The 12,837-nt window shown below is 32.1% G+C and overlaps 1 protein-coding gene across 2 annotated transcripts in view; it reads right to left on the reverse strand.

The window, feature by feature from the left end:
- HERC2 (E3 ubiquitin-protein ligase HERC2) overlaps window positions 1-12,837 on the reverse strand; it is a 599,575-nt gene that overhangs the window by 59,663 nt on the left and 527,075 nt on the right. For both annotated transcript variants that reach the window (XM_085808058.1, XM_085808057.1), the window contains exons 73-77: window positions 8,116-8,211; window positions 6,076-6,326; window positions 3,681-3,764; window positions 2,507-2,648; window positions 488-682 (exon numbers count right to left, since the gene is read on the reverse strand). In XM_085808058.1, coding sequence (XP_085664184.1) covers window positions 488-682; window positions 2,507-2,648; window positions 3,681-3,764; window positions 6,076-6,326; window positions 8,116-8,211 — 768 coding nt within the window. The remainder of the gene's footprint in view (window positions 1-487; window positions 683-2,506; window positions 2,649-3,680; window positions 3,765-6,075; window positions 6,327-8,115; window positions 8,212-12,837) is intronic.

The raw sequence follows: 12,837 nt of genomic DNA on the forward strand, positions 1-12,837 counted from the left end.
TTACTGCAGATTTTTCCATTGATGCCAAATTTCCCAAGCTCATATTTTAAACTAAGGTTAAAATATTACAAATTTTTTATAAGAACCACTAGAACTTGGAATATCACAAAAAGAGATCATACAAAAAAGCGGTGTTGCTTAACTGAAGGCCTGCTATGAGCACAGTTCTAAGAAGTATAGTTATGCATGGGGTTGCTAGCGTTTGGCACATTCTGAAATGAATGAATATTCATCAGATATTTATTAACTAAAAATTTTCTTAATTACATGAATAAAAATTCTTCCACTTAAAAAATGGTATTTTCCTTTCAAAAGAAGGAAAAGAAAAGAAAATTAAGTAAAATTCTGTAATTTATTTGCAATAACCACTAAGATGCTACATTTTAAGAAATAACCACTGACCAAACAAATGCTGCTTTGTTTATTTAATATGCAAGCACTTAAAGGAGTTAAAAGAAGACAAAATATGAGGAAGACTCATACATACCAAGAAATCTAAACATATCCAGATGCAAACTAGACTTTGCCAAAGGACTGAGTAAAAAGCAGTCTTTGTTTGTTCCAGCATCATCTCGGCCATTAGGAGTCAAAATAAGAAGTGGCAAGGAGCCATTCTGCAACTCATCGCACATTTCTGCAACTGATTCACTATACCCACCTCCACAATCATCAACACTTTCACCTACAAACATGAAGTTGAATATGAAAGACATCACATTTGGATAATAATTTTATGATCTACATAACACATTTATTAATACTTCACAAACATTTTTAAAAATTAAGATTAAAAGGTGAATCATGTAATTAGCTACTCAATGAAAAGTAAACACATTTACATCAATATGTATTTCAATGTATTTCAAAGAAGCAAGTAATCATTACTTCTCTTGCTAAAACCAGTACTTAGAATTTGGTCAATTTTGGAACAATTAAAACACTTGAAGATGATATTTTAATTTAAGGAATGAAATACATTAATTCATGAATTTCCAAACATTAAAAAAAGTTCACTTTGGATATTTTTTAACATTAATGCATGGAAAAATATGGAACAAAGTAAACATAAGAAAATTTTCATCATTTCTGTAACAAGAGTATCCTAATGTCAGATTTAAGATCACAAGACAGCAAACAAATCAAACTGCAATTAAAATCACTTGATTTCATAGTTATAAATGACATGAGATTATGCAAAAGCATTATCAAACTCATATTCTGTGTACAAAGTGGAAAAATATGCAACTTAAATTTATTAACAAAGCCATAAAGCAATTTTTAAATAAAAAATATGAAATGATAAAAATTAATGAAAAGAATGTTACTTCTAATTCTACATCACATTTTGAAATTTTCAATGACATCAAGTAACACCCCAACACAAGAATCCAATATTATGAGAAACATTGTACTTACTCACAAAATTTATGTTACTTTTTTGTGCTTTCTTAATTGTTTGAAATGGAGGTCTCATGTATGAACTTACTCTGCAGTGGATTTGAAAATTTTACATGAAAATTATAGTAGGTATTTCGATTAAGTATATGAGATGGATGAACTACATTTAAACAAAGTTCTAAATAAATCATCGTAAACAAAGATGATAGTGCAATCAGTACTCATAAAAAGCAATGCCAAAAATTTGTCTTTTGACCATATTCATAGATGTGATATTAGCATACACTGCAAGCATTGAATGATCATTTTCTGTCCTGAAGAGAATTAAGATCTATACCAGAAAGAGAACAGCACAGAAACAGCTTTTGAGTTTTGGAGTCATATCTATTTAACAGTTATGAGCTTAATATGCTGAAATGAAGAAGTGCTTTCCCCTTCCAGTTCTAGAATAGAAGGCTTAGCTTAAAACAATCACAAAGAAGAATTCCTTAGAAATACTTTATTTTTTAAATTGACTTCTTTATGTAAAAAAATTTAAATAAAAGTTCGTGACAGCTTGAATTTTAATAATTTCTAATTACTTTAAATGCCTGAAATTGTCCAGTGTACTCTGTACCTGCAAAAAAATAATTTTTTGATTGACTATAGTACATCTCTCACATGTCTACATATGCTCACCAGAACAAGAACTTCTTTTTAAATTTTTAAGAGTACAACCATTAACATAATATTTGTGTCAGGTTCCTTATACAACCTAATGCTAGTTGAGCCTGACTCACTAACTGAATGGGACAGAGCCAAAATCACTGCCAAACTTTGCCATGAAAGCAACATGAAACAGCTTGAATCACCAAGGAGATAGACTTAGATCAAACCATGCATTCCAATTCCACCTAATAAATAGACGAGTAGACAAAAATTCCCACCTCTGTCTACAATATTTTATCTCATCTTAAGATTCATTTTACCCAGTGCCAGTTATAACCAGTGCCAGTCATATGCCAGTTTATTCTTTAACATACAAAATTAATACTTACTTATAACAGATATATATATATTCTATTAGAAAAAATAATCCAAAGAAGTTCACAAAATATGCTACACATACCAACAAATTTAACTTTCCACACTCGATGAGGAAGAAGTAAGCTTTCTTGTGAAATTAAGCTCATGTTTGATACCATTTGCCCAAATACAGATTTAGCTCCATCATTTCCAGCTAAACCTCCCTTAGACCTAGATTTTTTTACCTGAAAAGAAAATATTAAAACTGAAGAAAAAGAAGGAACTTGTTTAAAACTAATTCATGATAAATGAGAGTTGCAATTTTTTTTATAAGAATCAATATCAAAACTTTCCTTGGTTATAGTAATGAAATTAAGATAGAAAGAGCATATTTTAAAAATAAATATTAACTAAGCAATCTGAGAATCCAATTTTCTCATTATGACTTTGATTCCATTCTTTAATTATGTTTGATAAGGATGATTTTTTTTTAAAGTAGAACAAATAGGAAAGAAGTGCAATGTATGCAAGTCAAAATATTTTATTTTCAGTCAATATTTTAAACAGAAGTTTTTCAGTTTGTTGCATACAGTTTCTTGGCAAGTTAAACAGCATGGATAATCTTTAGAATACTTTGCTGCAAGTTAGAGTCAGATTAGCAGATCACATGGCATACGTTTCTATATTTAATATGTTTATATAATTAACTTTTTACCCTAAATTAATGATTGACCGACGAATGATAGAGAAATACTCTCACAGTGAATGATGCATAAAATTAGCTTACATTTTTCTGTTTCTGTATTTCTTGCTTTATTGTGAATGTACAACGAAAAAACAGAAAAAAAATTAAAGACATCAAAATGTTATAAGCTTATTATCACGTCGTTAATCAGTAGACATGCCAAGTCAAAACATTTGACATGACTGGTAATCACTATTAAAAAAAAAAAAAAAGCAGAATTTAATTTTATTCAGATAACAAATTAGAAACCACAAGCCCAAAATCGATTAGGGAAAGAGGGACAGGACAGGTAGATAAGGAATGCCAAAAAAATAATAAAAAATAAATAAAAATAAAAAAGACCCAAGGAAATGTTTAAATATGCTATTATTTTACTAAAACAATTACATACAGTTTTGGTAGTATTTTACATGATAAATATTGACTTTTCTATTTTATAAAAATCATGTAAGGAATTGGATATGTTCTTTATACAAACAGTAAACAAAAGCTTTTAGTTCAGAAAATTAAAAAAAACTAGAAAAATGCTTACTTGCATTCTGTTTAGTTCAATAACAGGTCCATGTTGCCTATCTCTTATCATAGTAGCTTGCAAAACTTTACGAAAAGCAGCTTCCTATCAGGGAAAAATTTTTTTAAATTATTTTCAATAAACCATAACAAATCTTTAGCAAAATTTTTAAAAAGAAGTGACAATATTATTAAAAAAAAAGCTGAGATGGAGGGATATTTTATTTTCTCTGAAGATAAATTTCAAGTTGTACAAAGTTGCACATTAACCAACTATTATTCTACAGCTTAAAACTGATTTAAAAAAGAAATGGTCATATATCAATTACTCAGGCAATTTTTTAATTCAAAGGGCAACAATAATAGTTTTGATTAAGAAGATCGAATGCAATAAAGTGTTTGCTTGGTTTTTTTATGGGAAAGAAAGGGGTGGTCTTAGAATGAGACTAATTTCAATAGTTTAAATTATTTTGTTTTTATTAGTCATAAGCACTACACATCTGTTTCATAAAGTATACCATCCTTTTCAAACATTCAGACAAAAAAAAAAAAAAAATTCTGGAGAAATGTTTAAAGAATGATAAATTTCTGTGTTCATAATCCAATTATAAAAATAATTTTAGAAATATTAATAAAAAAAGTTTCATTTCTTAGGTAATAAAAACATGATATTACAGGTTATATGAGGAATCGGAAAAGCTATCAAATAATGTATTCTACAAAGTCTTGTAACATTTAACAAATACTTTTAGTCAATTATATTTTTTCTTGTATTATTTCTCTCTACTAATAGTTAAAGATCTGCCTAGCAGTAAAATCTAGGCAGCCAGTTAAGTAAGCTAGTTCAGACTTGACAAATACATTAAGCAAATAACACAGAAAATTGTTAGAATTCTGTAAATATGTATGTATGCAATTCTGCATCACACTACACTGTAGAAAACATTTCATACTTTATATTAAACAGCTTTTGCCTGAGGGTTTCTCATTCATGAATTCAGAAAATATGTATAAGCAAAATTTTAATAAACTGTCAGCATTTTAAGGGTTTCTAAAATATAGATAAGCTAATCGACATCTTATCTAAAAGTATTCATTTCAAATGATCTAGATCAGTTCATGTGCACTCATACTAAAATGTATAAAGAACTGTGATCCAGCGTGTAATCAACAGCTCTAACACAAAAGATTTTTCCATATTTTTAACTGAAAATATTAAATATAAACTCTCTAGGTCAGGTATCTTCATAGAAAATGGTTGTACAATGATATTTCCTTATCTTAAGATGATCATCCGCAGTTTCAATGATTCTGATTTCCTGTGAAGCTAGTCACCATGAAGAGCATTACCAATGACATTTGATAACTGTTTTATTTATTCTGTCAAAAATATTGATTGTTCCCAGAGGTGGCTGAATATCAGAAGTGATTACCAGGACAGTATTCAGAGAATTTCATTAAAAAAGATTAATTACTAGCATTTAGTTTAGACATTTTTTAATCAACCAGCCATAGAATAGCCTTTTGTACCAATAATTTTGTTTTAATTGATTTTTTTGTTCAATGCTACACAGAGCTAATATATAAAACTGAATGATGTATCAGGTCAAGCAAAACATGTTTTACTCAGTAACAGTTATGTTAGATATTTTTAGAATAAGACTACATGAAATTTGAAGTGACTACATGAAGCAGAAAAAGGTTTTTATATAGTTAGGAGGAAAATTTAAATAAAAACTGCATACCAAAACAGCACATCAAATTTAATAGCCATAAAAAGTCAACTGTAAAATGCAATACATTTTAAATTTAAAGTAAAAAAATAAGAAATATACATATTTGTGCTAATATTAGCAAGTAGATACATAATGTTTTTATGCATGCATTAAATGTCTGGTCATCCATGCTATCTTTCTCGTAAAATCTGATCAATACATTAAAAAAAAATTAAACTTGACATTTTGGAGAAGAGCTTACAGTTTTTAATGATGTGAATCTCATTGCTGAGATGTGAAATGAAGATTAAATTTGTAGGTCAAAAAGACTTATCTCTGATAGAGTAAAGAATGATAGTTCAATTGCTGAAGATTGATATCTGGTCTTGTTGAAAAGATTTGGAAATACGTGAAAGAAATATAGAAGCGCAAGGGGAAAAACCAGAAACACAAATGTTACAGTATTTTCTTCGACCATTCTTCATACAGTGATTACATAACAGCTATCTTTACAAGATAAAAGAAAGGTAGTAAGAAGGACCCACAGGAAAGGGGTCGATGAAATGTGTAAATGAGAAGTTACATGAATGACTGCATTATCAGTTGCATACCTGTCTATAACTTACCAAGGCTGATAGGAGATTAGAATACAAATGATACACAGGAGGTAAATTATCTGATAGAGAAAGTTGAATAACTTACTTTTCCAGAAGACACCAGAAGACCACGGAGATTGTCGTTTCCAAGATCAAACATAGGTATAGAAGCACAGAAAAGCTCAGAAAAATGATACAATAAGCAGTACCGATTACGTAAAACTGGTATGCTGAAGTCTCTTAAATGATCATATTCCAGAGGAACTGTAGATGGTAATCTTCCAGAATGACTAGTTTTACATGTAGACCAAGCAACAGTATGAGCAGAGCCACAAGCAACTTTGTTGATTTTTTTCCCTAAATATATATATAAACTACGCATTAAAAAAGAATCCCTGAATTTAAAAAAAAATTGCTAATGTTAGATTACAATGGTTACAGAGAAAAAAATGCAAGTCCATTATCACAGGTTAATTGTAACTGCTTACCAAAATGTAAAATTACAAAAAAAAAAAAATTTAAATTACATATTCTACATTCCATTTAAAAGACGAAATAAACAACAGGAAAAGACTGCTTTTTAATAAAACACTGTATAATTGTTATATTATTTGGATTCACCCTACCTTTAACAATGTTGCTTTCTCTATAGCTAACCTATCATGTAAACCTTTCAGATAGCACATAATATAGCCCTCTATCCAAAATTCATTTACAAGAGTCATGCTGAAAAATTTGTAAATTTTTAGACTGCTGCAGACACTATTTATCCTTTATGACAAAGGTTATTACCAATTATTTTTTGGATGCTTTATTAATTTCTGTTGCGTACTACCGTAATTTCCGGAAGAAAGGCTGCATCAGTGTGAACGGCGCACTCGAGAAAAATGGCGAGGAAAAAATTAAAATTACACAGAAATGACGCATCAGCGTAAACGGCACACTTGAGAAAAATTGCTGGGAAAAAATTAAAATTACACAGAAACGCCGCAATAGATTAAATTGCGCGTGACATCATCGTGGGCCGTATAGATGCTAAAACTCCTGATATATGACATACCATCTCCCTTCTAAGTCCTGATATCTAAGTCCTGATATATGGCATACCATCTCCCTTTGGAATAGTCTTTCGTTTAAAAATGATCATCGGCTTCAGCTTGTCACGATTTGCGGCACAAGCTAATACATATGTAAATGACGTTCTTTTATGACCCGTCATAAACATAGATACAGTTTTTGCACCAGTTTCATCAACAGTTCTGTTTGTAGGAGAGTCGAAAGCTAACGGCGTTTCATCCATATTTATTATCTGCGACCGAAGAAGTTTTTTTTTTTTTTTGTCAATAATAGCTGCCACATATTTTAGAAAAGATGACTTTTTATCCTGCCAGTCCATTGGTAATTGTTGCCCGACTGTTGTTCTAGTATGCACAGAAATATTTTTTCTTTTCATAAATCTGCTACACCTCCTTTGAAATCATTTATGTTAATTTGTTTTGCTATAAATTTTGCTTGTAAGCAAATTTTTACAGTCGAAATTGACATTCCCTTTCCTCGTTGCTCCTTTATCCAGTTTGCAATGTTGTCCTCTAGATTTGGCCACCTTACAGTACCACTTCTTTTGGCTCGTTTCTATTGTGGCATATTTTTAAGAAGTTCTTTTTCAGTTCTCCAACGTCGAATACATCTGTCGTCCACTTCAAACTCTCGAGCTGCTGCTCGATTTCTAATTTGTTCAGCACGTGAAATTACATTAAGCTTAAAACCAGCAGTATAGCTTCTGTGCCGTTTAGGGACATTTTCAAAAATTTTATGCTCCCTTCTTTCTTAAAAACTATCCGACAAGTACTTGTACCCAAACTGATGGGATCTGTATCTGGCAGAATGCCAAGAAAAATCCATTCATGCTGAAGGGGAAATACGTCCGAGTTCGTTATTGCGAGGCAGGTGGAGTCGTGTCCGCCTTTGTTTTCAAATTTTTTTAAATTGCAGAAAAGGCAGGGGTGGCGTTTCTTCCGGAAATTAAAATCATTCAAAAATATAACTATTCCATTGCTAAAAAATAAAGATCAAGTGCCAAATAATTATCAAAATTTTATGTCATGCACAGAATAACAAAAAGGGAAAAAAATCACATCTAATATACCAGTAAGAGCTGGAACTAATCTTGGACGTTGAATAGCATTAGTTGAACCATCACCAAGCTGACCTTCATCATTATCTCCCCAAGTGTATACTTCACCTAAAAGAAAATACATAAAAAGACATGTAATATAAGCGAAGGAGAACATGCATCGCATCAGTAATGCGAGATTCCTGAAAACATTTCATAAAGAGAAATAATTTATGTCACTAATACCAATAAATATCAACAATTTTAAAACAAATTCTATGGTTATTATAAAAAAAAAGAAATATGGAGCGGAAAGTTAAATTAGAAATAATGTTGTTGATTGAAATACTGCTCATTCTTTATTCATATCAGGTAAATGAAAGGGAAACAGCCCACCTACATTCAGTCATAAGTCATTGGCATATCAAGCATGTCCTCCTTCCCACAAAGATATTTTAGTTTTCTTGCTATATACACTGAAGAACTTTGAAAATAGTGCACAAAGAAGGAAGCATAGGATTGAAATGAAATTTAATACACATAATGATACAGAATTTGACCTCAAAATCAAGACAATTAAACAACTGTATAGAATTAGACAAATACAGAGCAACTTCAACAGTGTGTTGGACCACCTCCTGCAGCAATTCACACCACAACATGGTCTGGCACTGAGTTGATTAAATGTCTGATTTATTCCGAGGCAGATGGGCCAACATTTCTTGAACAGCTACCTCCAAATCATGTATAGAGTGACACAGTGACATCTGGCATTTCAGCTGGCCTTATACATGTTCTTATAGGGGATAAGTCCAGGGAGTGGGCTGGCCATGTAAGGATCTGAATATGACATGGGAAATCTTGAGCTGTATGCAGATGAGCATTACCCTGCTGGAAAATTGCCCCTGTAAGACCATTTAGGAAAGGTTCTATGTAGCGTCAAAGAATATCATCAGCATAACGTTGGCCCATTAAGGTTACCACAATTAGTGTGGACTGGTTATCATAGGATATGGCCTCCAGACATGACACACTACACATCTGCTGTGCATGCAGTATGTCACCCAACAGCATGGGTAGAATTGTATTGTTCATCATGGCACCTCCACATGCAGTTTCAACTGTCCCCAAAACGAATTGGGATTCATGACTAAACAGCACGTTTTACCAATCTATGGCATTCCACAGCACTCTGGTTTAGCACCATTATAGACAGCGTCGAAGATTAAAGACAGCACATGTAAAGGGTGCTTGGATGGTAGATTCATTTCTGCAAGGAATTGGAAATTAATTGGAAATGGCTTATGGAACAACTGACACTCCTAACTGTATTGTGGAATGAGTCACTGCGGGTCCATGAGCCCTTGCTGCATGATCCTTCGATCCTCTTGCCTTGTCATCTTCCTGATCACACCAGATCTCATTCTTTCCATGTGGGTATCATCTCCTGTCCACTGCTCTCAACATGTTCTAATGGCACACTCTGAATGATCAAACTGGCGAGCAACATTGCACATCAACCAAGCCTGTGGTTTTTATGCCATTGATCAGGACCATCTCAAACTCGCTTAACTGTGAGAAATGTTTTCTCACACATCTACCTGGCATTCTTCACTTACTTAACACATTTGCTGCCGAGCAACATTTTCAAAAATGGTTCCACCACGGGAACAAATCTGAATTAATTAATTATAAAATAATAATACAAAACATGTATTTATGGGAAAGATATTGAATTTAGATAATTTTAATTCCTTTATTAATTAAACAAGATATATTCTAGTAAGTTTTTGTGATAAAATATTTTATGACAGTGCCAACTACGAGTATATTCATAGTTGGTGGTTGCTTATATCAAAGATTAATTATTTTTACACACAATCATTGTAACAAAGATTATTATAAATTGCTTGATTATTTTTATGGTTATGTTATTTACTTTATAATTACTTATAATATAGTTATATTAATTATAATAAATCTCTTGAATTGAGCCAAATTGTTGTATTTTTTCTAATAACAAAGCGAAATATCTTCAAAGAACATGAAAATACTATGAGTTTGATCAGGGTGTGGTGTAGGTAAAACAAAAATGTTCTATGAATAATTGTAGCTGGCACCTTAACACAAACTTTGACCTATGAGATAACTCGTGGTTGGCAGCAAACATGTTAAGTCCTCCTAGAACTGGAATGCGATCATCACTTTATGAATCTTCATCTATGACAGTTTGTTAGGGCCCACTTGCTGACTGCAGTGCCACTGCAGGGTATGTGGTCATACACACTGGCACCAAACTTAGATCATTTGTATATTGGATCTCACTGAACTTATCCGCCAAATTTTGAGATTGTACCTTTCTTCCTTCTTGATATGTGACTTTCAATGTTCTTGAGTATATACAGTACAAAGTCTGAGATCCAGACCTCCAATATCCGGAATGATCTAAAATCCAGACCTCAAAGCCATCACAAACCTTTTTAAAGTTTTTTTTTGTATGCTTTACACATGCACATTTGATTTCCCCCTCCCTGCACAATAAAACATGTTGAGAGTCCCGATTCTTAATTTCACTTCGGCACTACATAAAATATCTCGTTATTGAAGACACATTTTAGCATAAATTTGTATGATCAATAATTTGGCTCAATTGCTGCATATCTGCTTGGCATACATCTCAAACCATAACATTCTACATACATACATCGTTGATTTTACATTTACTAATATTTTATATCACTGACTCCCAACCAGGCGAATCATTATTCTTTACTGATTTGCTTTCATCACCGCATATTTATCAACACATGACAACATGTGGCGATGCCTAAACAATTTTTTTACGTTAGTAATTGAATTATAAAGAGTATGGTAACCTTTTAAGTTGAGAATATGCTTGGCGATGATTACAGATTTAAGTTAAATGCTCTAAGAAATGTTGATGAGGAAAAATTTATTTCCATATGCTAAAAATAGATTTTTTTTAATGGTACTCATAGGACAAAAGATTACATTTAGTGCTATTTGAATAACGAATTTGTTATTCACATAAACCCACAACCAGCGCCAAGGCTTGTATGGCTGCACCGGGCAGCAGAATTTAGGGAAGAGAAAGGGAGGTGCTTGGTAGCAGAATTTAGGACCCACAGAGAATGCATCAGGCGGTAAGGTACCCTCAATAAGTATACGTGGAAATTTATTTATACAGGACTCCGATAAGCCTTAAACATGTGCAAGAAACAGACATAAGTATAATAAATAACTAAACTAATACGATTCAGGCTTAATTGTCTCAGTGCGTGATAGCAGCGAGATAAAACTTAGTAGAACAACTTGTCGTTAGTTGCCAGGCTCATGATACATAGCCAAATATGTATAGTGAATGATAGCTAAATTTTATGATGATAGCCGCAAATTTTAAAGGTTTTCAGATATCACAAACCAAAGGTGAAATTTTCCAATTAACGGATTTTGTAAAGAAATGTGGAGAAGCGGTAATAAATGAAGATGATATAAAAGAAGATTTTCATCGTGATGACAATGCTCCTCAATCATTAATAAATTAATGGATGGCAAAATCTGTAGTATGATTCTAGATTCAGAAAACATCGCTACCGATAATGAAGAAAGTGACACAGAAGTTACTGAAAACAAAAAAATTTCGATTGACAAGTTAGTCGGTATTCTCGACACAGCAATTACAGGACTTCATCAATGTAACTAAACAGGAAATTATATCTGTCTACAGAATTAAAGAGAAAGTATTAGCACAAAAAACAAAACAACTTTAAATGTTTACTAAAGTAAACAAATAAATATTAAGCTTTTTTTTTTGTGTGTGTAAATTTTGACACCCTTGATATCATAAATGATTCATTATTTTATAAATCATATTTTTAATTTTTTAAATTTCTACATGTCATCTTACTAGATTTAAACTGATGATTTAATATCCAGAAAATTCCGAATTCCGGAATCGCGGAAGTACCAACGAGTCTGGATCTTGGACTTTGTACTGTATTAAACATTCTGCACGTACACTAAACATGCCCACACATACAAACTTAATTAAAAGTGATTGATTACCTGCTAATTCTACATATTAAATATTAGTATTCTTATTAATTTTACATATACATATGCACATATGCTAATGAGAAACAAAGTTTAGAAAAACGGGTTTAAGGTTTCTACGAGGGCTATTTTTTTTTCCAACCTCCGATGGGCTATAAAGAAAAGACGGGTGAATATACAAAAAAGATTTTATTACCAAAAGTAATGTACAATATAGGTTATTTCTCTACATAATCACCTTGATGACTGAGGCATTTGTCATATCTGTGAACAAGCTTTACAATACCCTCTTCATAAAATGTCCCCGCCAATGATTGGAAGTGAGTTGTGGCGGTTTCTTTCAGCTCCACGTCATCTTGGAAGCGCTTCCCGCCAAGCCACTTCTTCAGTTCAGGAAACAGATGAAAGTCACTCGGCACTAGGTCGGGACTATATGGTGGATGTCCAAAATGTTCCATTGAAATTGCTGAAGGAGCCGTTGGGTTACACGAGCGCTGTGACGACAGGCATTGTCGTAGATCAGAACAATTTCAGAAGTCAGCATGCCTCTTTGTTTGTTTTGAATAGCTCTCCGTAAGCGTCACAAAGTTTCACAGTATGAATCTGCATTAATTGTTGTTCCAGGCTGCATAAAATACAGAAGCAACACACTTTTTCGGTGCAAAAAAACAGTTGCCATAA

Source organism: Stegodyphus dumicola, chromosome X1 (assembly GCF_044657685.1).
Source record: "Stegodyphus dumicola isolate Sdum_Otavi_A_Nest chromosome X1, ASM4465768v1".
NCBI lineage: Eukaryota > Metazoa > Arthropoda > Arachnida > Araneae > Eresidae > Stegodyphus > Stegodyphus dumicola.